This window comes from Nansenia antarctica (assembly GCF_963989245.1).
Source record: "Nansenia antarctica genome assembly, chromosome: 3".
Classification (NCBI taxonomy): Eukaryota; Metazoa; Chordata; class Actinopteri; order Argentiniformes; family Microstomatidae; genus Nansenia; species Nansenia antarctica.
In genome coordinates this window covers 15841505-15866963 of record NC_137688.1, presented here as the reverse complement: position 1 = coordinate 15866963, position 25459 = coordinate 15841505, and the positions used below count along the sequence as shown (strand labels likewise).

The following is a 25459-nucleotide window of genomic DNA, read 5'->3' as shown; positions in this document are numbered from 1 at the left end:
AATAAATAATAAATAATGTGATATACTGAACTAGTGCATATATATACAACCTAATCTAATAAATACAGAGGGAGGCACCCACTCCTAACCCTGTGAATTAACAGAGGTAAGCCTATGTGATGAAGATGTAAACCCAGGGGGGTATTCCACGTACGTGGATTAGTATATCGGCGATGATAATTCAGATGGACGGGAATATTTACTACCCTGGTGATATCAGCAGCAGGCTACATATAATCATATTGTCATGATGGCATAGTGGTATTGACTGCTGCCATAGTATTAATTCATCATTTTAAGACTGTGGTTCAAATCCTTCTTCTGACACACCTTTTACTGCATTTCATTCGAAATCTAATCTTTTTTTACACTTTTTTATTTATCTATTTATCTATCTATCACACTTTCAAAATATCAAGTTATCTATCTATCTATTTATCGATCACACTTTCACAATATCAAATTATCTATCTATCACAGTCAAACTATCTATCTATCTATCTCGTAAAAAGTGGGAACTAATATTTCCTAAAAGACACTTGACGGAACTGTCGTTCGGGATGTAGTTTCCATCTGTGAGACATTTTTGACGCACGTATTACCTAAACCAGCCTGTAAACCTGCTCGCTACCAGGTTTGCTCAGAAGGATTGGTTGCATAGCAACCAAGCAGCGAATTATTTGAGCCACATTGATGGAAGCTGAAATTAGCGCCCGGATCTGATTTAAACCTGGATCAGAGTTAATCACCCTACGTGGAATACCCCCCCAGGTGTGTTTTACCTATTTACCTTACCCCTATGGTGTACAAAATAACAAGACAATATTTATGTTTCAAATGTTTTTTTATTGCAGCAAAACATCTTATACATACAGTATATTGTTGTGTCAATGCTCATTTTCATTTATATGAACGAGTTATAAAATTACACTCACGTATTTTCACATATAACAGATAATACAAAAAAATATAGGATTGCACCTTGAGATATGGAACAGTATCAAAAAAACTAAAAGAGAAAGGAACCTGTGTTTTATTCTCGTGCTGGTTTACTCTACTGGGGAGAGGAGAACCTGCCGAGGAAGAGGATGGACTTGGTCTTGTTGTGTCTGATGAAGAAGAGGAAGGGGTGGTCTGCGGTGAAGTGTTCCTCTCGGGGCATACAGTAGCTATCCACCATCGTTCCGGTGGCGGCGGCAGCCTCTGTCCCCTCCTCATTCACCTTCACAAAGGCCTTATGGGCCATGGTGGACATGGAAAGCCCGCCACTCCCGTTCATCCCTGACAGGTCAGCCTTGGCCTCGTCAAACACGTCTGTCATACCCAGCTGAGCCAGGGGCGTGTTCAGATCACACTCCTCCTCCAGTTTAAACTTGGGCAGGTGAAGTATGACATCTGAGCCAATGTCCATGTTGTCTCTGTTGGTCCACTCACTCAGTTTCTCCAGGGTCAGCCCTTTCTCCAGCTTTGGTACACAGAGAGTTAAAACCCAATCAGTATAGCGAAGAGAAAGCACAAACAAGATTCCCAATCCCTACATCAAATAATCTGATAGTGAACATTCCCTATTCTGTGTTCATTTTCAAAAAATTACAAATAAACCAAATTCAACTGTTATTACCTTTACTACCAAAACCTCAGTGGATTTCCTATAGATAGTAAGCTCAAAAGCTCAGTACTGCATTTAAATATAAGGGGCCAATTGCAACCAAACAATCTGACTTGCCGATTAGCTGAGTGCTTACCGGTACATTTGGTTAGTTAATCCAGGGAGGCAGGGGATCGCGGGGAGAACAGATAGAGATTACCTTCAGCTGTGTGTGAAATTGTATTCACTTGCAACCAAAAAGCTAGCCTGTTATATATTCAAGTGTAAGTTTGCTTTCCTAGCAGATGGCTGGAAACACTGTTGTCTGAGGCTCTCTAACCCCGTCCATCTGAATTATCAACCAATCAGAAATCACAATTGAGGTCATCTAGCTAAAGTTGAATGAAGTCAGGGAGGGATATGTGAAGCATACGGTCTTTGATGAACTTCATACCAATGCCGCTAGTAGAATCCACTTTGTAATTATTTCTAACTTGTGAAATAATTAGAAATCAGATTAATGAATCCATTTTTGATCGACCTCAAACAGAAGGGGTTTGATCAAATGGCTACACAATTTTTTGTAACATGTTTTCAGGTAGAAATGTGCATTTAGTAACACAATGTATTTTCTCAATGTATTTTTGAATAGTAATTTGTATTCAAAGAAAGGCACGCAGTCTGGTGATGGTGAAGAAGCAGAATTAACTTTAGGCCTGTTAGAGCGTCCACTGGAGGGGGCATGTCGCTTGCATATGTTTGGTAGCAACTTGATTATCTAACAGAGATGAGCCGCAGGTGTACACAGGCTTAGTTCACACGGCAGGTCTTGATGCTCAATTCCGATTTTTTACACAGATCCGATTTTTTTTGTTTGGCAGTTCGCATTACTTTTAAAATGTGACCTATATTTGACCTACATTGACTCCCGTGTGAACATTCCACGGCCCTGAACAGACCCGCATGCGCAGAAGGACAATAACAATGACGTCAGGACGTCACGCGCAGCGCACTGTTTACGGAAGTAACCATGGATAACATGACGGATAACATTACAACCGGTTTCATTTTCAAGTTTTTGTGCAGCGGGAGCCGGCAAAGATATGAGCAAATGGTCAAAAGAAGAAGGATGAGGAAAAAGAGAGCCAAATGCTTAGCTATGGCTTTTTGTGGAGCACTCGCTGTTACCACCATGGAACCGGCGCAGAATTGTGATGATTGTCTCTCTATCGCTCTAGAGTGACGTAAAAGTCGCATTAAATGCGACATGACAGTTCAGACGGCGGGCGCGTTGCTAAATATCAGACATGTATCCGATATAATACCACCTCTGAACACGTCCCAGGTCGGATTTAAAAAAGTCAGATTTCATGTGACTTGCGCTGTTCACACGGTCATGAGTAAATCAGACCTCAGTCGTGTGTCTGCAAAAACGTCGGATTTGGGTCACATTTCACTGCTGTGAGAATGAGGCTTAATTGACAAGTCTTATTGCTCCAGTATCAGTGGGAATCTTAGGATTGCAATTGCATCTTGCACCTGTTAGATAAGACACACCAAATTTAACAATTTGCATTCAGAATGTTGGTTGCAATTAACCCAGGAGGTTCTGTATGTCATTACTGGTTCAGTATTGTTTGACTATTGTCCACCATCAGTAATGTCTACTAGGTGTGACTACACCTTAGTAGTGGTGGGTCAGAACTAGGTGTGAACATAGCTTCAGCAGTAGTGGGTCAGAACTATGTTGGACTATACCTTCAGTAGTGGGTCAGAACTATGTTGGACTATACCTTCAGTAGTGGGTCAGAACTGTCCTTGGACTCCTCAGGCAGCAGGACAAACATGCTCAGCTCCTGACTAACATAAGGAAGCTCGACAATCTGAAGGTTGTAGTCAGGAATGTAGTTGAACGGCAACCTCTCCACCTGGTACATCATCTGAACTGGTTTACTGACATTCTGAAACACAGAAGTACAACAAAAAGGAGAGGGAGTAGATCTGAACAGTAGATCTTATTTTTTTAACTCCCAATATATACTATGCAGGTTTGTCTGTTGGATTTCAAAGTTGTGCATATGCATATATTATTCAATCAAGACAGTTCTCAATTCTTTATCTACCTGGTTAAGTTTAAAGGGCATCTCTTTGGTGTCTTCCTCAGCGAATCGGTGGAGCCAACTTCCTTTGAAGTAGATGGCATTGACCAGAGCCAGTCTTGTCATGCTAGTGACTGTCCCCTGCTTCAGCAGGTCTTTGATTTTATCTATAAAGAAACACAGTGCAGACACACACACAAAACAAAACAAACTGAGAGCAGCTCCCATATGAGTATCATCAGCTTCTACAGTATATACTGTATGTATATACATTGTTTGATTTAGATATAGATCTGTTTTTGAGGGGTACATATGCAATGCATTTGTGAGACATGACAGGATAAGGATACGGATTGTCCCTCAAGAACTGCACCCCTTTCCTGCTCAGGACAAAGTATTGATGTCATCTTTAGTTCAATGGTGGATGATCTTACTCTCTGTCTGCTGCTCCACCCAGCTGTTGATCTCCCCCCTGGCCTCCTCTGCAGCTCCAATGAAGTCCACAGCCTGCAGGTCTGCATGGTAGAACTTCTGGCTGGATTCTAAGAATTCCTAAAAAAAAAAAACACCATAAGTCAGCCTCAATGGTATCTATGATATATATTAAGGCAAGAGATTATGATTACGAACTACTTATTTGGAGGGATGTGCAATGCAGTGAATGGAGTACTCAGTATGTCTCAGGGCCGGTTTCACAGACAAGGCTTAAGCCTAGTCCTGGACTAAATCACACTTTCAATGTAAAATCTCCATTGAAGATGCTTTTTAGTCCAGGATTAGGCTTAAGCCTTGTCTGTGAAACTGGCCCTCAGTGTTTTACTGAACATTAAACATGAAGTTTAAGCCAACTCACAGGAAGGAAGTTGAAGGTCTTTTCTCCATACAGACGATTGGCGAGTTTCAGGAGGTAAGAAGCGGACGGTGTGTTGATATCAGCGTTGAGTGTCTGGAAATCTGTGTGAACGTCTTTGCTCAAGCTGAACGACAGGGCCTGGGGGAAGATTCAGTTGATTATGATGCTGCTACAAATAATGACAACGCTAATGTTGACATTGATGATGGTGACAATGACATGAATGATAATAGTGATGATGTGAATTAAAGGGGGCTACGTTTGAATTGAGTCAATTAATTGTAAAGAATCCATGTAACTTTCAGATGTTCATGTCGCTCTGTGTATTGAATTTGAAACTATTGATACTGCTTCATTATGTAACCGGCAAGTTTATGACCCTCTCCATGGTAACAATCTGAGCTGTGTGTTGCCATAAAATAGTACATATGCCAGTAATTGTGTGTGTGTGTGTGTGTGTGTGTGTGTGTGTGTGTGTGTGTGTGTGTGTGTGTGTGAGAACCCACCTTTGACATCTGGGCTGCAGTGTCTCCTTTGGCTCCAAGATAGACCATGGCCAAAGCTGAGCTGATGCTCAGGGGGGGAGAAAAATACATTCCCAGAGGGGTTCTCTTGAATCAGGGTGTGGAAAAGGTCCAACGCAAACGCTGTATTTGAGCTGCTGAGGGTGGCCATGGCTTCTGACTGTTCCTGTAGAACAAACAGATCTGATGATGTACTGTGTAAGACATTCATGATTTCCTGTCATTCGAGCTGCACTGACTATAGTGTGGCAACATTGTGGAATTGTGCAGCATTTTTAGCTGAAAATTACAAAACAAAATCAACACATTAACACTGTGCATTACTAAATGCAAATAGAAGAACCTACGTCATATCCATTTAACACTATTCCACAAGTAGCTTGAAGGTAGACTCTACAGGGATATATAACTGCTCCCAAAGGTGTTCTTCTGTTAGACAAGCAACCCACGATTCTGATACTGATGTTCTTTATTTTGTGTGCACACCGTACACACAAACACCGTGAAAAACTGCAATGTGAAATAAAGTATTGATTACACAATGAAACCAAAATGAGGCTACGTCGAGTAGGCTACCCACTCAACATATTAACCACCTCTTTAGCTAGCATGGCGTTCCGACATCACATACACGTGAGAAATTACTTGAGAAAACGGCAAATCAAAATGCACAGTCAAACAGTAACAAACAAAACAACGACATACCGTGTGCACCTTCTATTCAGAACCTCAGGAGTAGCTAGAATAGTTATATACAGTCTTAAACATCAAACTTCTCTTCAGACAGTGACGGAAACCCTTTCACGTTCAGCTTCTGTTATATGCGCATAGTCTTATCGCGTGACCACAGCACGTGAACAGTGAGGTGTCGTCAACACCTCACAATTACAAAGTTTAAATAAACAAAATAAACAATAATTGTACAACAATAACATATACATTTCTATAAATAATATTTTTACATTAAACAAAATAAGAAAATTGATTCTTTACTATGACAGTTACATGCCCTCTGGGACACAATTAGTTGTATCTTGTATTGTGTATTGAAGAAGTTCACTAAAGAACAAGAAATGGAGAATTCCTTGTCGTGTAACTTGTGGTTATTTAGAATATCCTGCCTTTTGCGGCTTTTGACAGGCCGTCTCACTTAAAACGTCGTTTGACCAGAAGAATCGAACAAACGTCATTCCCAGTAGAGTCGGCAGAGGGCAGTGTAGCGCAACCTTCAGATCGTCAACAAAGAAGGGTTGTTAGCGCATGCGCAAATTCGAATCCCGTGGCGGGTTGTTTTGGTTTCGTAATCGTTGCATTCGGTGGCAAGTTTAAGCCAAGTAGTGTTGTATTATTATCTATCTGGTAAGAGTGGGCATTGGCTGGAATGGTTGAGGGTCCGGGATGCACGTTGAATGGAGAGAGGATCCGCTCAAGGGTCCAGAGAGGACAGAAAGTGAAGGAATTTAGGGGAACCCTGGCGACGAACGCACAAGTAAGTTAACCTTAAGCGCCCCAGTGATGTTTAATAACATCATCCATATTGATCGTCTGTCGGATCATCAGAATAGCTTTTATTACATTTTATTGTACAATAGTAACATTCTTTGGCTTTGGTTCCTCAACATTGACATCGCAGCATTCAGATACAAAACACAATAATAATAAGTAACGTAAGTGCAAAAAAAGTGACCCTATAGGCCTATTGGTAATAATATAATAAGTAATAAAGTGATGCATTTTACAGTGGCTTCAATAGTGCAAAAATGCTGTGCGGAGTACGATGATATGAAATGAAATGTAATAGGCTACAATAAGTCATCTCTTTCTCTCTCTCTCTCTCTCTCTCTCTCTCTCTCTCTCTCTCTCTCTCTCTCTCTCTCTCTCTCTCTCTCTGCAGAAAAGTTCCTTTCATGTCTTCATCGGATGTCAGTACACAGCAGTCGAGACCCTCGGGAAGGAACTGTTCATGTACTTCGGTCAAAGAGCTCTGAGGTTTGTGGAGCAGAGCTATAACATCCGTTGCTCGGCAACTATCTATGGTTCCTGTTGTGTACATTGCTTTCTCTTTTCATTCACACTGAATACATTCAGTAGGGTTAGCTACCAGATACCAATTGGCAATTGCATGCAAGGACTCATACATTGAAATGCCACTTATTTCAGTTTTCAGCCCCAAACTCTGTAGGGCTAATTTGCATCAACATTTATCACTTTTGCTTTAAATGAGCTCTCTCTAATGTGTCTCATCTGTGATGACAGAATCCACTTCGGTATGGACGGCTCCATGCGTGTCAACCCAGTCGAGAAGAAGGACCGGAAGGGAAAGCCAGCTGTGCTGGAGATCCACCTCTCCAATGACATCGTCTGCTTCTTTGATTCCACTGTGGAAATCAGGTACTACTGAACTGGGTTCAACTGGGCTGGCCTGGCCTGGGCTGGACTGGTCTGGGTTGGCCTGAGTTCAACTGGGCTGGCCTGGGCTGGACTGGTCTGGGTTGGCCTGGGTTCAACTGGGCTGGTTGGCCTGGGTTCACCTGGGCTGGCCTGGTCTGGCTAGGCCTGGGTTCAACTGGGCTGGTTGGCCTGGGCTGGCCTGGTCTGGCTTGGCCTTGGTTCAACTGGGCTGGTTGGCCTGGGCTGGCCTGGTCTGGCTTGGCCTGGGTTCAACTGGGCTAGTTGGCCTGGGCTGGCCTGGTGATGCGTCCTCCGTAGTTGCTGAGCAGTGTTCCTCCATGTCTGCAGGCTGACGGAGGACTGTGAGCAGCGGGTGCGGGCCATGGAGAGCCTGGATGTCTGCTCCTCTCGGTTCAGCCCCTCCCGGGCGGTGGAGGCAGTGAAGAGGCAGAGCAGCAGGATGCTGTGTGACGTCCTACTGGACCAGGCCATCCTGCCCGGCGTGGGGAACATCATTAAGAACGAGGCCCTGTTTGACTCTGGTCTCCACCCAGCTGTTAAGGTAGGTAGTCTGTTGATGCTGAATCATAACTCTTGATGTTTCACTTAATTGAATCAGAATCAGAATTGCATTTATTACATCTTGCTGTACACAGGAGTACAATTCTTTGGTTTTGGAATCCTCAACATTGACACTGCAGCATTCAGATACAAAAAACACAATAATTCGAACTAACGCAAGTAAGTAAAATAAGTAACCCTACACTGATGCAGTAATAAAGTGATGGTTTTACAGTGGCTTCAATAGTGCAAATGCTGTGCAAAGTACGATGATATGAAATGCAATATACATTTACATTACATTTTTGGCATTTAGCAGACGCCTTATTCCAAAGTGACTTAAAATCAATACATTTGACTAAGCAAGTAAATCATCAATCCACCAGTCGTAGCAGGAAGAATAATCCAGCTCAGGCTGGCCATTGGCAGTCTTTGTGATAGAAGGAAAAGTCTTCTTCTATCACCATCTTCTAAACCTAGACTTTTTTATTTTTTTTATTTTTTTTATTTTTATATATACACTGAAGAAACAGAGAAACAGTACAAGGGGGGCAATAGAAGTAGGGGACACAGTAAAGGGGAAAAAGCGGGTGTCTTCAGGAGACGCAGTGCTGGGGGGCAGTAGAAGTCTCAGGAGGAGCAGTTAAGGTGTAACCTGAAGAGATGGGTCTTCAGTCTCAGACGGAAGATGGGTAGTGACTGCAGTTCTGACAGCCGTGGGAAGCTCATTCCACCAGCGGGGAGCCGTGTCGTGAAGAGACGTGATCGGACAGCATGACTGCCGTGTTGGTGTAGAGGTGGTGGGGCCAGTCGGCCAGCAGAGGTGGAGGAGTGGAGTGAACGGGCTGGAGTTTGGGGGGTGACCATTTCCTGCAGGTAGGCAGGGGCTGTCCCTTTAGCTGCCTGGTATGCAAGCACCAGGGTCTTGAATCTGATGCGAGCTGCTATCGGGAGCCAGTGCAGGGTGCGAAGGAGAGGGGTGACATGGGAGAATTTGGGGAGGTTGAACACCAGACATCTGATGGCGGAGGCGGGGAGCCCAGCCAGGAGTACGTTGCAGTAATCAAGGCGGGAGATGACCAGTGACTGGATCAAGAGTTGCGCTGCTTCTCTGGTGAGGAATGGTCGTATCCTTCTGATGTTGTAAAGGAAGAATCTGCAGGAGCGTGCCGTTGCTGCAATGTTCTCTGCACAGGATAGTCGGTTGTCCAGGATCACTCCAAGGTTCTTGGCTGTCAGGGAGGGGGTTACAGTAGAGTTCTCCATTGTGATGGAGAAGTCTTGGAGAGGGCAGGCTTTGCCGGGGATGAAGAGGAGCTCAGTCTTGTTAAGGTTGAGCTTGAGATGGTGGTCTGACATCCATGTTGAAATGTCAGCGAGACTTGCAGAGACACGGGTTGCCACGTGTAGGTCAGAGGTGGGGGGAAGGACAGGAAGAGTTGAGTGTCATCAGCGTAGCTGTGGTAGGAGAACCCATGTGAGGAGATTACCGAGCCAAGAGACTTGGTGTAGAGGGAGAACAGTAGGGGCCCTCGGACAGAGCCCTGGGGTACCCCAGGTCACCTGGTAGGAGCAACCCGCCAGGTAGGAAGAAAACCAGGAGTGTGCGGTGCCAGAGATGCCCAGTTCTGAGAGGATGGAGAGAAGGATCTGGTGGTTGACTGTGTCGAAGGCAGCAGACAGGTCCAGGAGAATGAGAACGGAGGAGAGGGAGGAAGCTTGGGCAGAGTGGAGGGCTTCCGTGACAGCAAGGAGAGCAGTCCTTGCAATATAATACAGTACGCTAGTAAATTAGTCCAGAGGTATACAAGTAAACCAGCAGTGTGCAAGTAGTTATAACAAAAGAAGTATACAAGAAATAAACATGTGAATACCAAAGCATTTGTAATTGCAACAATTTTCTGGGAGAAGTGGTGCATTATCTAACAGAAGTTATTTTAAGTAGAAGAGGAAATATTTTATTCGATGACTCTACATGCCATTGCTGTCTGCTGTCTCTCAGGTCAAACAGCTGACAGAAGCCCAGGTCCACCATCTTGTCAAGATGACTCGTGACTTCACCTTGCTGTTCTACAAGGTAGGCCACGCATGACAACATAGTGAACGCAATAGTCTTCATGCACTTGAATCCAAAGAAACGGTATATGACCTAGTGTCAACCCAGTGTCTACCGCTACCAATGATAAAGACAAGACAGTTCTCCTGTCTCTTATATTTTCTCTTTACCTTTTGTTTTCTGTCAGTGTCGTAAGTCGGGTTCCGCGCTCCACAAACACTACAAGACCTACAAGCGCCCGCACTGCGGCCAGTGCTCTGGAGCCATCACCGTCTGTCGCCTAGGAGACAATGGAAGGATGACGTACTTCTGCGACCGGTGTCAGAGTGGGGACCCTAGTGAGATCAACGTCAGGTAAAGATCATGCATACGTTGCGTTCCGAGTACTTGGTAAACGAAGACATACTTTCTTAATTAGAAGTTGTAGAAAGCGTTTTCTTGTTTGGCATGATCCCCTGAGACAGGCCCTGTCCCAATACTTCTGTGCATCCTCCCTTCCTTCCTTCCTTGAATAAATCCCTGATCTGACACCACTTGATTGGCGGAAGCAACAGAGTGTAAAGAGTGGTTTGCGCAATCCAAACAGGTTAGATAAGTGATGAGTTCAAGGAAGGAAGGATCTGTTTTGATACCCAGTCGGGCAAGTGGAGGAAAAGACAAGTAGCAAAGGCAGCCACTTCAGACTGTGGAGCTTCAGGATGTGTTTTGGACCAAGCCACTGTGTGGGCTTTTAGATGCCCTGATGTAACCTCTCCAGGACAGCCATCTTTGTAGTCATACGGGGTTGGGTGGAACCGCTGAGTCATGATGTGGTAATGAGTGGATATGTACATGTAGTACACACACAAGTCTGTGTGCCAGCCAGGTGGTAGGCTGGGTGCAGGCTGGGCCGTGTTTGAATAAGGCTTTAGGAGGGTTTGAGTGTGAAGCCCTGCACGCACTGGGATGCTGCTCTCTATATCTGTAATAGTTTTATGGCTTTAAATGCATGTTGAACACTGTTCATTCAGATTGAACAAACGTGATCTGTTTAATGAACATTAAATGTACAGATGTACAGTAAAAACATTAAAGCTTAATTTATGCCAAAATTGGGATTACAAAAATCACTTTGGTGAATTAGGACTAGAATGTGCAGTGCGGGTCTGAGACTTGTGTCACCCTTTGTGAAGAATCCTCCTGGTTCTTGCTTCTGATTGATTGATTGATTGATTGATTGATTATACTTTATGGTTCACTGTTACTTCATTGTTTGTCTCCAGCAAGCTCCCAACCAGGAACAGCCTAGTGGGCTGGGCCTACCAGGGGGGCGTGGCCAACGACGACCATGTGGCGAAGAAGGAGGAAGAGGAGTGGGCGTGTCAACTCTGCACCCTGATCAACCAGCCAATCAGCAAGACCTGTGACGCCTGCCTGACCCCCAGACCTGAGGGTGAGTCATCTAATGAACTATTCTGCCTCCACCCCAGTTTACCCCAGTCCTCGAGACCAAGTACTCCAAACTCACAAAATCAGATCATGTAAAGCATTGTACTCACATTCCACATTAGTTTACGGTTCGGCACCTGATCAGCTAAAGGAGGAATCTGGTTCCTCTCAAGGTTTCTTCCTCACAGGGAGTTTTTTCTTGCCACTGGGTCCTGTGTTTGTCTCCCCTCTGGGGAGTTTTCTTTTCCTTGGCTTACTTTTTGGGGGTCTTTGGTTCACTGTTACCTAGCACCAGGGGAGCCCCCCCTCCCAAATTTCGTTGTTTGGTACCTGTACTATATCAATCACAATAAAGACCATTCATTCATTGTTTGTATTGTATTTATTGGTTGAAGAAAGAAATAATCTGTCCTGTCTCTGTCCCCCCCCCCCCCCTCTACAGTCCCCAGACAGGACATCGGCCCAGAGATCGCTCCCTTCACCCGAGACTTGATCAAGTTCCCTTGCAATGCCTTCTCCAAGCCACTGGGAGAGCTCAAAGTCAACCGGAGGGCTGCGTTCGGGACCGCCACCCTGGTCCTCAACGACATGAGCAGGAAGCCACCGAGCCTGACACACTCTTCTCCTCTGTCCCCTACCAGCAGTCGCCTGCATCCCCCGGGCCCCCATAAACACAACGTCTGTCACGGGACAACAGGGCCCAGTTTCACATCCAGAGGCTGGCGCAGGGAGAGGGAGGAGGAGGAGGAGGTCTCCCAGGGGGACGCGCTGGCCTCCTACAGTCAACCGGCCAAGAAAATGAGAATTGATCACAGCTCCTTTAGTGGTCACAGAGCTCATAACGGAACCCCCACCGCAAGGTGAGAGAACTGAGCGGAGCACGCTCAGGTATTTTACCAGGAAAAAGTTTAATGGGGGGTGTTTGTGACTGTGGGGGACGGGATGGAACTGCGATGGAAAAGAACGCATGTGGAATTTTAATGCGGCGTCGGTCGAAAAAGTGGAACTTGATGAATGGGGCTTGGCTGTAGCGATGAGTCCCAGAGTCTGCACTAACTCACAACTGTCTTCAAATAACATTTCACACAGTGTTGAGTTTGTCATCGCTGCTATATTTACGATACTATAATAGCGTCCCTGGGGCTCTAACTAGACATTCTAACGCAGTAATTAAACTGTAACATACATCAAATGATGTTGTTCATCTCGTACTCGTTATCTAATAAGGCTCTCTTCTCTCTGAGGCAGCTCCCCTCAGACCCAAGCTTCGGCGGCGGCGGCGGCGGGTACCCAGTCAGGGGTCTCCGCTCCTCCCAGCATGCCTTGCTGCGTGTCCCATGGGCGGCCCACGGTCCGGCGGGTCGTCACCAAGCAGGGGGAGAACAGAGGGAGGCCGTTCTACTCCTGCTCCCTCCCCAGGGAGACACAGTGTCACTTCTTTGAGGTAAGAGTCACAGCGGGGAAAGACTGTATAATATGTTATACATAATTATAACATATTATGCTTTTGGTTTATTTATTTTTGTATCCTGGTTAATATATATATATAATATATAATATATTAATTAATATATATGCCATTATAACATATTATGCTTTTGGTTTGTTTATTCAACCTTTTTGTATCCTAGTTAATATATATAATATATGAATTCATATATATGCCATTTAGCTGACGCTTTTATCCAAAGCGACTTACATTGCAGTGAGTGCATACATTTTTCCGTATATATGGACCCACAACCTAAGCGTTATTAGCACCATGCTCTGATGACTGAGCCATAGAGGACCAGGGTTATTCGCCACGAGACCAACATGCTGTAACTGAAAAGCACATGTGAAACGACATTTATATCGACCAGATTTAATTCACCTAATTTACCACATCAAACTAAACTGACAAACAAACAATACAAATTAAGAATGAACGCTATTAAAGAGAAGAATTTCATGATGTGTCCTGAAGATGATGATGATGATGACAGAGCAATCTTCTTCTCTTCTCTCCTCAGTGGGCGGACTCTCACTTCCCCTCCTGTGAGCATGCGAAGCGTTGTCTGATGAGGACCGTGCTGAAGCTCGGCCCAAACAACGGACGCAACTTCTACACCTGCAGTCTCCAGAGGGGACAGCAGTGTGACTTCTTCCAGTGGGCTGAGAACGGACCTGGCTGCTGATGGTCTAAGGAGAGATGGATCTTGACGGAAATGCAGTTGCCTAAATTGTCTGTAACCTCCTTTTGTGTGTGTGTTGTTTGTGTCTCCTGTCCTGTATGGAACAACCTATTTAATATGCTTGTGGTATTCTTTCATCTGACCTATAATGGTGTGTTGTCTTTTATGTATTATTTATGTATCTGTAAGATGCAGTTTTCCTTTAATCTCACTGGTCCGTATTGTATGTCATTGCATTGTCGTTGCATCATATCATCTCTCCCTTGAAGTGTCACGATGTTGTCACCATGGTGATCTGAGACATATGTACAGAATGTAACCATGGAAGCCATTTTACCATTGTAATCACAGTGTTTAACACTTTTATCAAGAGTTGCAATTACTTGTACAGTGTATTCATGGGTATCCTTTGCCATGATGATTGCCACGGTTTTAAACAAATATAAACACAGCAGGAGCTTTAAGGACAGGAATGTTGGGAGCTCTTAAGAGTGGAGTGGCATAGCGCATTACACCATCTATCTCTACTCCAGCTGTCTTAGAATGGAGTACAGCGTGAGCTAACTTGTCTTGTGAGGAAGTGAAGGAGAAAGTGTGCTGGGTTTGGATTCAGCTAACCCACCCTAGCCTGGTATGTACTGCCAATGGGCCACCAGGGGGCCCCATGGGTATTGGCTCTGGCTGTGATGAGATGGGCATAGTATAGGCCAATGAGGAGATGGTGATACTGCTCTTGTAGCTGCTTCACAGGGTATGTGTGCTCTGACAGCCCAAGAGTCTCTGCAGTGAATGCTCCATTGATTACCTGCCTTTCAGTGGGCTGATTGGTAGTGGAAATTTCAAAGGACACTGATGCTCCATTCAATTGCATTCAATGTCCACGCCTCACTGTGCGTAGTGATGGTTTCAGGTTGAGTTGTGAGGCCCAGACACTTGACAGCTTGGGGGAGCAGAATAGATCTATCTGCACTGTCATCAAGGACTGCACGAGTTGTGAGGGTCCTTTCTCCATTGTGGAGACATACAGTGCCTATAGAAAGTCATCATACCCCTTCACCTTTTCCACATTTTAGTGTGTTATAGACTCAATTTAAAATGTATTAAATATATATATTTTTATTTTATTTTATTTCTGCAAATGTATTACAATTGAAATACAGAAATACCTCATGTGCATACTATTCATACCCTTTGCTATGACACTCTTACAATTAACTAAAAAGCAAAAATGTCATCAACAAATGAAGAAAAAGAAAGAAGAGCAAAGAATTGTCTGAGGATTTCAGAACCAAAATTGTGGAAAAGCATGGACAATCTCAAGGCTCCAAGTCCATCTCCAGAGATCTTAATGTCCCTGTGTCATCAAGAAGTTTACAGCCCATGGCACTGTCGCTAACCTCCCTGGACGTGGACAGAAGAGAAAAACGTATGAAAGATTGCAGCGAAGGATTGTTTGAATGGTGGTTCAGTCCATTTTTGGAGTTCTGAGTGGAATCATATCAGATGTGCCTTTTTTCTCTGCGTGTTTGTGTTGTTCCAATGGTAAACAAAATAATGAAAAATTATTCTGTGAGAAGTGATGCATTCTCTGACAGGAGTGCCAATATGTTTTGTCCATGACTATATGGTAATGGAGAAATTCAATATTGCTCCAATTACAGCCTTGGCTGACCATATTTCTCTTGAAGTGCTAGGAGAGTGGTGGAATAATCTTGCATCATGCATGCTGAATGTGGCCAATTTGTTAGCTCCTGGGTGCTGAAGATCTCCTAAGCGGATCTGATATTTACACTGCTCAGTAAGATGTCTGACATTCTGTTGACTGTCTTTATGTAAATTTGTAAAGCGTCCTTGGGTTCCTTGAAAGGCTCTATATAAATCTAAGATATTATTATTAGAGATTATGTCTAATAAAACTAGAAACAAGCTGGGCTGACTCTTGCAGGCTCTTGTTCTTCAATACGAATTTGTCGGTTTCTGTCAACCTATCGATTGACAATTCTTCCTGTGTGCATGATTGATTGATTGATTGAAAACTTTATTAGAAGATTTGCAGAAGTAGGTACATGAAAGTACATATTACATACAAGGTCAACTAACAGGATTAAAACCCAAGAAAGCCACTGGCTTATTTCCAATGGGGTCCTTGATTCTCAATTCATCTTCTTGCCTATGCTGAGCAGCTCTGGATTCCATCAATTAATTTACATTGTTCATCAAGCTCCTTATCCTCCTGTCTTTATCTTTTAAGCTCCTCCAAACTCATCTTTCTTTTCCTTTTCCTTAAGAATGCTGGTTTGGAGATCACTCGATTTAGAAGCATGGCTGCTCCTGGAATACCGACTAATTTGAGAGTCTAGACTCTAGAGGCTGACTTGGTGCAATGAGTCCTCCAGCTGTGAGAACTAGGTGAGCCATGGAATCGGGTGAATGCCTTCTGCTGTGGCATATGAATCCCATAGTAATCAGGGGCCCGCCTATCTCGTTTAGGTCTAATCCCTGGGTCATGGCTAATTGGCTTTGTGAGGGATTTAGCTAATACTTCACAAGATACAAAGGGAAAGGGATTTGGATCTCAACAGCTCAGGTGAAAGGCTAGGTTCTGTTTGGTGAGCAGGTAGCCTAGGAGATGTTTGAGACAATTGTGGGGTGGCCTCATCCCTGTTAGGCTGGGGGTGAGTATCACACCTTGGGATCCACCCATGCACCCAGGAGAAGAAACCTGACCTTCATTAATGGGCTCATCAATACGCTTAATGCCATCAATCTCTGAATCAACCATTTAGGTTGGGAGAGGACCCAAGGACCTAGAGAGGACCTCACCTGGTCAGCCAACACCACAGCGGTGGTAAAGAAGGCCCAGCAGCGACTCCATTTCCTGAGAGTTCTCAAAAGAAACAGGGTGGAGGAGAAGCTGCTGGTAACCTTCTACCACTCCATCATTGAGAGTGTGCTGACATTCTCCATCACAGCATGGTACGCTGGCTGCAAAGTAGTGGACAAAAAGAGACTGCAGAGAGTGGTGAAGTCAGCGGAAAAAATAATCGGCTGTCCCCTGCCCTCCCTGGATGACGTGGCACGCTCTCGGTGCCTCTCCAGAGCAGGAAGGATTCTTAAAGACCACCTCCACCCTGGTCACCACCTGTTCAGCCTGATGCGCTCTGGAGTGAGGTACAGGAGCATAAAGGCTAGAACAAACAGGCTGTCCAACAGTTTCTACCCATGGACCATCAGAACACTGAACAGTAGACATAAGACATGTTCATAAATGTTTATCTTATATGTGTATATGTTTGTGAATATGTGAATATGTTTTGTGTTTTTTTGCACCTTCGGAAGAGCCACTACAATTTCATTGTATAGGCAACTGTACAACGACAATAAAGTATATTCTATTCTATTCTATTCTAGGTCACTGTGTGGAGTGTGGCACAGTATCCGGCTTGAAGGACCATTTGTTCTGGATTTAAGGTTCAAGGGTTACAATGACTTGTGCAGTTTATTCTTATGGATATTCTTTGCCATGGTTCTAAAACAAATAAACACAAATTACAATATAAGCCCAAACAAATCATAGATCCAGCCTTTAAATCATATAAATTCTTAAGCAAACAATACAGCAACCAATCATAAACATAATCCCAATCAATAGAAAGAAACTTTGAAGAACATAAAAGGTTATACAAAAGACAAATGGCAAACACCTACAAACATGCAATCAGGTGCAGGTGTTTGGAGAGGGAAGTCCCTATCCAGGCCTCTATTTATAGAGTGGGAGGTCAGCCCCTCTCTCCCTCCATGAGATGTCTCCCTGTGGAGATGAAGGGAAATAGTAGCAGAGGCTTTTAGAAAACATCTACCACAGTAGTCTTGATTTCATTAATTCATAGCTCTCAGATAAAGCAACACAACTTTATTATTACTTACTTAACTTATTTACTTACTATATTATAGTGATTTTGTATCTTGATGCTGCAATGCCAGTGAACCTAAGCCAAATAAATGTTCTCTTGTGTACTGGTACATTGGGATGTAATAAAGCAATTCTCTGTCATTCACAAATGCTTTGACACGATTGTTATTTTGTATATACAAATACAATATACAAAAGTAAAAAGAATAAAAAATTAATAAAAGCAATACTGATTTCTAATGCTCATTGGTATCATTTAACATAATTTATAGCTGCATGAAGCACATTAATGAACATTCAAAACATTTAAACGGTAACAATTTAAAAACAGTCCACAGATTTCAACATTGGTATGTTGGATTGAGAGTCAGAGACCATGAATTGGAATTGAGAAAATCCAGGAAGTTTGTTGCACGCTGCACCTGAAGGGATAGAAGAGTAGGGGAGAGAAACATAGCATCACCTTCATCGTTTAGAAAAAAGGAAAACTACCTACTCTATTATTCACATTCAGCACCAGGGGACGCTGGTGGAGGTAGACATGTTGATAGTTATTTGTTGTTTGATACCATTTCTGGCATCTGAGGTGTTTTTGATACCATTCCTCATTCCGTTCCATGCATTACAATGAGCCTGCTCCTCCGATTTTTACCTCCACCAGCCTCCCCAGGAATGGATACTTACACGCTTTAGGACACTACAGTAACTACAGTAATACATATGAGCCAAAGCACTCTTGCCTTACGTATCGGTTACAGTCATCTATTGTCAGAGGTCATTCGAGTGATGGCAGATACTCACCATAGTGGCCAGTTGTGTTAGCACAGATGACAGCCCCAAAGAACTGTGGGTAATGTGTCTTGATTCTGGAAATGGCCGTCTTACAGGCAGTGGCGGGGTCAACGCCTGACCTCATCAGCTCCACAGCCAGGTAACTGTCGGCAGGAGCAGGTGGGTGATAAAAAATGTCATCTTTTTAAAAGAAATGTGCTGAGGGTGGCGGTCTTAGAATGCACAGAATGGTCTTAGAATGCATAGAATGGTCTTAGAATGCACAGAATGGTCTTAGAATGCATAGAATGGTCTTAGAATGCATAGAATGGTCTTATGCAAACAATGAAAGGTAACAAGACTTAGATTAGATTCCATACGCCTTTTTATATTGATATTGATTGCACATATACAGACTTCACATTCATTTACTTACACTCACTGTAATACTGTATACTGTCCCACCATGCAGTGTCCATACATTCATGTCTTTTGCATATCTGGTTAGATGCCTAACTGCGTTTCGTTGTCTTAGTACTTGTACTCTGTCAATGACAATAAAGTTTAATCTAATCTAGCTCATTGTAATGCATGGAATGGAATGGAATGGAATGGAATAAAGGATGGTGACACATGCATTTCATACCATTTCATGCATTACAATGAGCCCATCCTCCGATTTCTACCTCCTCCAGCCTCCACTGAAGTGTAGTATATACCTGGGCAAGAAGCGCATCATCACATCGCCGTCTCCTGTAGCCGTCGCCGCACCCGCGGTGTTGTCAGCGTAAGCCCCCGCCCCGGCGATGGGAGAGTCCCCGACACGCCTGGTGGACAGCACAGCACGGGTCAGAGACTTCAGGGTAATATTGTCAACGTTGCTTCACAATTGTTATACACCATGGGAGGCTGGCGGAGGTAGAAATCAGAGGACGGCTCATTGGAATGCATGGAATGGTATTAAACATCAAATACACATTCGCCCGTCCTCCGATTTCTACCTCCGCTAGCCTCTACTGTGATGCAAACAATACATTCGCCATCCTCCACTCTGTGTACGGTAGGTCAAACAGCACACATTGAATGGTAACATATTCAACACAAACGTATCAATGTTGATGCGTTTCGATATGCATTTCATACACACCCAGGGACCTTGTGGTTCGCTCCATTGGTGGATGTTCCTGCTACCACATGACCATCTTGACCAATCACAATCATCCCTAATGTCAGGAGACAGAAGACGTGTGTTTGACCAGGATGATTCTAATATCCGAGGTTAAACACTAACCATCTAAAACACAGCATAACAATATTATTTTTTTGCAAATGTTCATAACAGGCATATATTTTGGGGGGATATTTTACCTCAGGTCAGATAGAATAATTCTTTTAATTTGGGATAAAATAATCACTAATCACAAATCCTAAAGTGTACCAATCGTGTCATGGGAGCGTGTGTTGATCTGTGGCTCCCTCCTCCTCTGCTTCTTCAGCACGTCTCTGGGTTTGTACGGGCCGCAGGACCGCAGGGCGTCTGGCACCACGTTCTGTTGATAATGAGAGGAGGGTGTTCAGAATACCAATATTATCATTTGCCCTCTTTTCATCCTCTGTCCTTTACATCTGTGATAAGCAGACATTGTGCTTTCGGGTTTAATTTAATTAATTATGTTGGAATAGCTTTTTTGTAAACAAAAAGGTAATTTGATGATTTTGATTCTTTAAACAGTGTAGCAACACATTGTAACAGAGGACATTGTTTATTGTGTGGTTTGTGATTATTTGAACAGTCAGTTGTGTGAAGCAAAGAAAATACTTTTATTTTGATTACTGTGTGTTCAACTTATCCCACTACCCGAGCACCTTCATCTCTCAAAGCTAAAAATACCAAGCTCAGTAGGAATGCATGCTGGGTAAGGATGAGTATCCTATATCTACAGGGCTTTGATTGTGCCAACAGCACGTTGAGATTACCAAGTGTCTCCTTATGAAGCTACCCATGCATTATTCATAAAGGAGTTGTCTCCATACCACAGAAACATCAAGGTGATTCTGTATGCTAAAGTAAAGATGACCCCATCAAAATCATTTGACAGAATGACAGCCCACACTAGAGTCGAGAAAATACATACCGGTATACACACACACACACACACACACACACACACACCTGTCTATAATTGGGCTGACAGTTGTTCTTCAGCCACTGTGTGTAAATCCCCATGGATTTGTTGGTGGTCAGGTCTTCTGCAACAAAGCCCATGTTCTCAGCAAACTCAGTCGCTGTGTGGAAACCAATGCCAACGCACATGTATTGATTATTAAAAGACACACCAGAACATCATAAACAACCTCACTCGAAGGTTACCTCATTATTCAGTTTGAGGGTGCCACTGCAACATGCAGCACTTGCATTTGACAGTGCTGTTTTCTTCAAAGATAAACATGATGGGTTTGGATGATTTCTTTGGGATGTTTGGAATTTCTTAGATGCTCAAATGCCCAGGCTCTACAACTACAACAACAACGTTGTATCAATTGTCAATCAACTGTTTGAAATGTGGTATTTTCTGAACACCCCGACCCGGGACAACACACATGCACACCACACTAACACATACTGTACATTGGGGCAGAGAGGCAGGTAGCCTAGGTCAGAGAGGCAGGTAGCCTAGAGTCTAGGCTACGTGCCTCTCTGACCTCTAGGCTACCTGCCTCTCTGACCTCTAGGCTACCTGCCTCTCTAACCTAGCTACCTGCCTCTCTGACCTCTAGGCTACCTGCCTCTCTAACCTAGCTACCTGCCTAACCTGCCTCTCTGACCTCTAGGCTACCTGACTCTCCGATGAGGAAGGTGTGTCTGGTGTGTTCCATCACGGCTCGGGCCACGCCAATGGCGTTCTTGATCCTCCGCAGGCCACCTACGGCCCCCACCTCCATCGTTACACTGCACCCACAGAGAAGAGAGACAGACAGGTTCCACTGAGAAGAGAGACAGACATGTTCCACTGAGAAGAGAGACAGACATGTTCCACTGAGAAGAGAGACAGACATGTTCCACTGAGAAGAGAGACAGACATGTTCCACTGAGAAGAGAGACAAACATGTTCCACATAGAAGAGAGACAGACATGTTATTATGAGGAGGTGATCGGGGGACTGACCCGTCCATGATCATGGCATCCAGGGTGGTCTCTCCCTTCTCGTCTGGGCTCCCTCCGTAGCCCACGCTGCCGTCACACTGGTCAACCTCACAGCGACGACAGCCCCCCTCCACCGCATCCAGCACCGACCCCCCAGCCTGCAGGACATTCCATGCTGGGGGGGGGAGTGTTTGAGAGAAAGAAAGAAGAGAGAGAGAGAGAAAGGGAGAGAGTGTGTGTGTGTGTGTGAGAGAGAGAGAGAGAGAGAGAAAGAGGGGACAGAGATAGAGTGTGTGTGGGATGGGTGCACACAGATCAAAACAACACAGTCAAAACACATTGTTTTGGACTGAACTGAATGACTGAGGATGCCTAAAAAATGCATAGCAATAGTAGAACTTCTCCTTTTCATTCTTGTCCTGGAGATTTTTGTAAGGAATCAAACTTAAGTCATTCAAAGGTCTCTTTACAAGGTGGGCTACCGACTTATGGCATCTATTCACAGCTGGTCAGTGTTGCATTTTATTTGAGGGAATAGCTGTTTGCATGCTCACGGTTGCTTGAGAGATGATACAATGTATCATCCAAATATGAAGTTAGAAAAAGAAAAAAAAAAGTAACTTTTAGTTACCTGCCGCCGTTGCGGTCTTGAAGGGCCATGTGTTGATAACAAGAGGTAAGGTTGCTTGTCCGAATGGCAACAGCAAAATAAAAACTACGGAAATGATCATTATCGCAAAGTATTGAGACAGACATTAACTTTTTAAAATTCCACTTTGCATTCGTCTACTGAAAGACGTTTTATTGCTACGAGAAAACATCTTCATTCATCAGTCATTTATACTTCCTTGTTTTCGCACATGACTCTCACATGACGGGTTCTCAAAGTGACTGCTCCTCTGTCCAATCAGAGCTCTCCTCTGACCAATCAGAGCTCTCCTCTGTCCAATGCTCAGTGTTCGGTAATCCTCCTCCTTCAAACACTGTGGTTGATTTATTTTCCTTTCTGATATGAATATCAAACAACATGAAAATGGACCGCTTTTTCCCATAGCCTACGTCTGTTACTTTGGTGTGTCTTAAAAGTAATGATACGAAGATATGATGAAGAAGATATTCTATAAGAATAAAACAAAACAAAATAAATTAATTCAAACTTATCTCTTGCTTACCATAAGTAAACTAACATACCTTTCCCTCTGTTATCTCCTTCCTCACACGTTGTTCATCAATACTTCAGTAAGGCAAGTCTGAACCAAGCCACATGACAACACTGAATTTTCGTGTTCATTTTAATCACATCATATTTAAAATATAATCTTTAATATAAAGATATTACGCTTTGGTGTGATTCAATTCCTGCTGTGATCAGAATATTGTACTTAAATCTGCTTGATTGATAAATAACCCAGAATAGGCGTCAGATGTTTAGTAGGAATTGAAAACAGTAGGTCAGAGTTCTGACATCTAATCTCATAAATGAATCTGAATAAACCACAGTCCAGGTTGGGAAAGTAACAAAACAATAAAGTCCAACCTTGAAAAGTAAGCTTTTGCAATGAGCCATTTACTATGAATGTACATTTACGGCATTTAGCAGACACCTTATTTTCAAAGCGACTTACAACAAATACGTTTGACTACGTCAGGGGTGCCCAATACGTCGATCGCGATCGACCGGTCGATCGCAAAGGTAGTATGGGTAGATCGCATGGCATTGAACAAAACGATTTTTTTTTTTTTTTGCTTTTCTTTTGCCACTTGATTGACGTACAGGTAAGCCAGTCTGCGATCTGATTTTTTCACCTACACCTAACACGCGGTTCACCACGCATGCGCAGTCAACAGCACCAACTACAAAATACAAAATACCGGCGAGACTAATTACCTAGTTAGCCTTCCAATTTCTACTATTTACTATATAATACTAAATAAAGGCTATACAAATGAGTGGGGAAGCTGGACCAAGTAAGAAACCAATAACGTATAACTTCCATCCAGAATGGGAGGAGGACTTTTTTACAAGATGTGATATTGGAAGTGCGTCTGTCTGATCAGCAAATCTACGATGGCTATTTCGAAGAAGGGAAATGTGGCAAAAGAGCGAAAACGTACGGCTGCAACGATAGCTTCTTATCGCGTCAGTCACGTTCTTGTTAAACACATGAAGTCATTCAAAGACGGCGAAATTGTGAAAAAAGTTTCTCGAGGCTGCAGATTGCCTTTTCGATGACAGATCCACAGTGGCTGATGACACCTTGCAGCCTGCCTACACCTTGCAACCAGCTCCTACAGCCCTGACTATTAGAAACTAGCTGCCTCCTCCCAGTGCCAGGTCTCCCACTAAGGTAGAGAAATGCATTTATTTCCTCCTTTCAAACTAGGGAACTACCTGTTTTGTATCTGGTTTACTTTTCTGTTTGTTGGATCAGTAGTTGGCTATGGTACTGCAGACTGGCTGTCAGTGTGTGAGTGAGAGAAAGTGAGTGTGTATGTGTGTGTGTGTGTGTGTGTGTGTGTAAGAGAGGGAGAGAGAGAGAGGGAGAGAGAGGGGGGGTTTGTGCTATGGCTCCCAATGCAGACTGGCAAGTGTGTGTGTGTTTGTGTGTGTGTGTGTGTGTGTGTGTGTGTGTGAATGTGTGTGAGCGAGAATAGCAAAGAGGGAGGGTGTTATGGTAGCACTAGCAAAAGAGTCAAGTGTGGCAGAACCCCGGAACAGACGGACACAAGAGGCAAACTCACAATAAAAGGATTTATTAAAATGATGGACAAAAGAATAAACCTACTCTAACGGGGCCTAAGTGGGGGGAATGTGTGGATGCCAGAGAACTGGATAATGTAAATGAGGTGTGAGTGGGACTGTACTCTATGTGTCTGGGTGTGAGTGTCTAGCGTGCAAAACTAGTGTGGTGTAGATATGTAGATGAGTGAAGTGTTGAAATATGTACGTGTACTAACCAGTCCAGAGCAGAGAGGGGGAATAGTCGGCAGGCAGGCAGACGGGGGGGTTAGGCAGGAGGAGTAGGCGGCAGGCAGGCAGGGGGTTAGGCAGGAGGAGTAGGCGGCAGGCAGGCAGGGGCATAGGCAGGAGGGGTGGTCGTTAGGCAGGCAGGGACATAGGCAGGAGACGTAGTCGATAGGCAGGCAGGGGGTCTAGGCAGGGGGAGGCAGGTTCCTTTGGGGAGCGAGGATCAACAAAGAAAACAACTAAGGTTAGCAAAATAACAAACAAACAAAACTCTGAAGTGAAACTACTTGAACGAGAATAGACAACAGGGAGAGCCAAACTACTAACCACATGGGTCAAAATAATCAAGCGTCGGAGGAAGGTTTCTGGGGCTTCTTATAGGGCTGCCTCCTCCTGAGTTGATAGCTGGACCCAGCTGTCTCCACTTGAGCCTGATGAGGCTCAACGAGCGCCAACGAGGCAGGAGGGGGCGGAGCCGATGAGGGATTACCAACAGAGGGTTTGTGATGGTCTTCTCCTGTGGCTGTGTGACAGAGAGAGGGAAAGTGTATTGTGAGTTTACTATGCAGGCTGGGAACTGTGTGTGTGTGTGTGTGTGTGTGTGTGTGTGTGTGTGTGTGTGTGTGTTTGTAGTACGTGCATGTACGTTTGCGATGTTGAAACTAGACTGGTAGATCTTGGCAGACTGGCTACTTGAAAAGTAGATCTTGGTTCCAAAAAGTGTGAGCACCCCTGGACTACGTGAATCATCTATCCAGCAGTCGTAGCAGGAAAAAGTAATCTATGCTCAGGCCAAGGGCCATTGGCAGTCGTCCTGCTAGAAGAAGGACGTTTTTAATTGTTTTATTATGATACAGGAGAAACAGTACAGGGGGGTAGTAGATGTCTCAGGAGGGACAGTTAAGGTGTAGCCTGAAGAGATGGGTCTTCAGTCTCCAGCAGAAGATGGGGAGTGACTCTGCAGTTCTGACAGCAGTGGGAACCTTGT

The 25459-nt window shown here is 44.0% G+C and overlaps 2 protein-coding genes and 1 pseudogene across 3 annotated transcripts; 1 reads left to right on the top strand and 2 right to left on the bottom strand.

The window, feature by feature from the left end:
- Window positions 1-1054: 1054 nt before the first annotated feature.
- On the bottom strand, window positions 1055-5221 carry LOC308152509 (leukocyte elastase inhibitor-like; annotated as a pseudogene). Its single transcript, XR_013938018.1, has 6 exons — window positions 5047-5221; window positions 4541-4678; window positions 4122-4239; window positions 3712-3854; window positions 3382-3549; window positions 1055-1465 (listed from the first exon to the last, which is right to left on the bottom strand). The product of XR_013938018.1 is annotated as a leukocyte elastase inhibitor-like (transcript).
- A 1224-nt stretch (window positions 5222-6445) lies between these two features.
- neil3 (nei-like DNA glycosylase 3) lies at window positions 6446-13677 on the top strand (the record flags this gene model as incomplete). The annotated part of the gene is made up of 10 exons (XM_080526967.1): window positions 6446-6553; window positions 6959-7053; window positions 7321-7455; window positions 7804-8017; window positions 10019-10093; window positions 10260-10426; window positions 11335-11504; window positions 11943-12360; window positions 12749-12944; window positions 13513-13677. 10 exons carry the CDS (start codon window positions 6446-6448, stop codon window positions 13675-13677), a joined length of 1743 nt encoding a protein of 580 aa, XP_080383093.1.
- A 3586-nt stretch (window positions 13678-17263) lies between these two features.
- aga (aspartylglucosaminidase) lies at window positions 17264-22338 on the bottom strand. The gene is made up of 9 exons (XM_080525550.1): window positions 22135-22338; window positions 21525-21678; window positions 21196-21308; window positions 20532-20644; window positions 19797-19908; window positions 19506-19581; window positions 19078-19185; window positions 18389-18522; window positions 17264-18009 (listed from the first exon to the last, which is right to left on the bottom strand). The coding sequence occupies exons 1-9, from the start codon at window positions 22232-22234 to the stop codon at window positions 17909-17911; spliced, it is 1011 nt and encodes a 336-aa protein (XP_080381676.1). The 5' UTR covers window positions 22235-22338; the 3' UTR covers window positions 17264-17908.
- Window positions 22339-25459: the final 3121 nt, after the last annotated feature.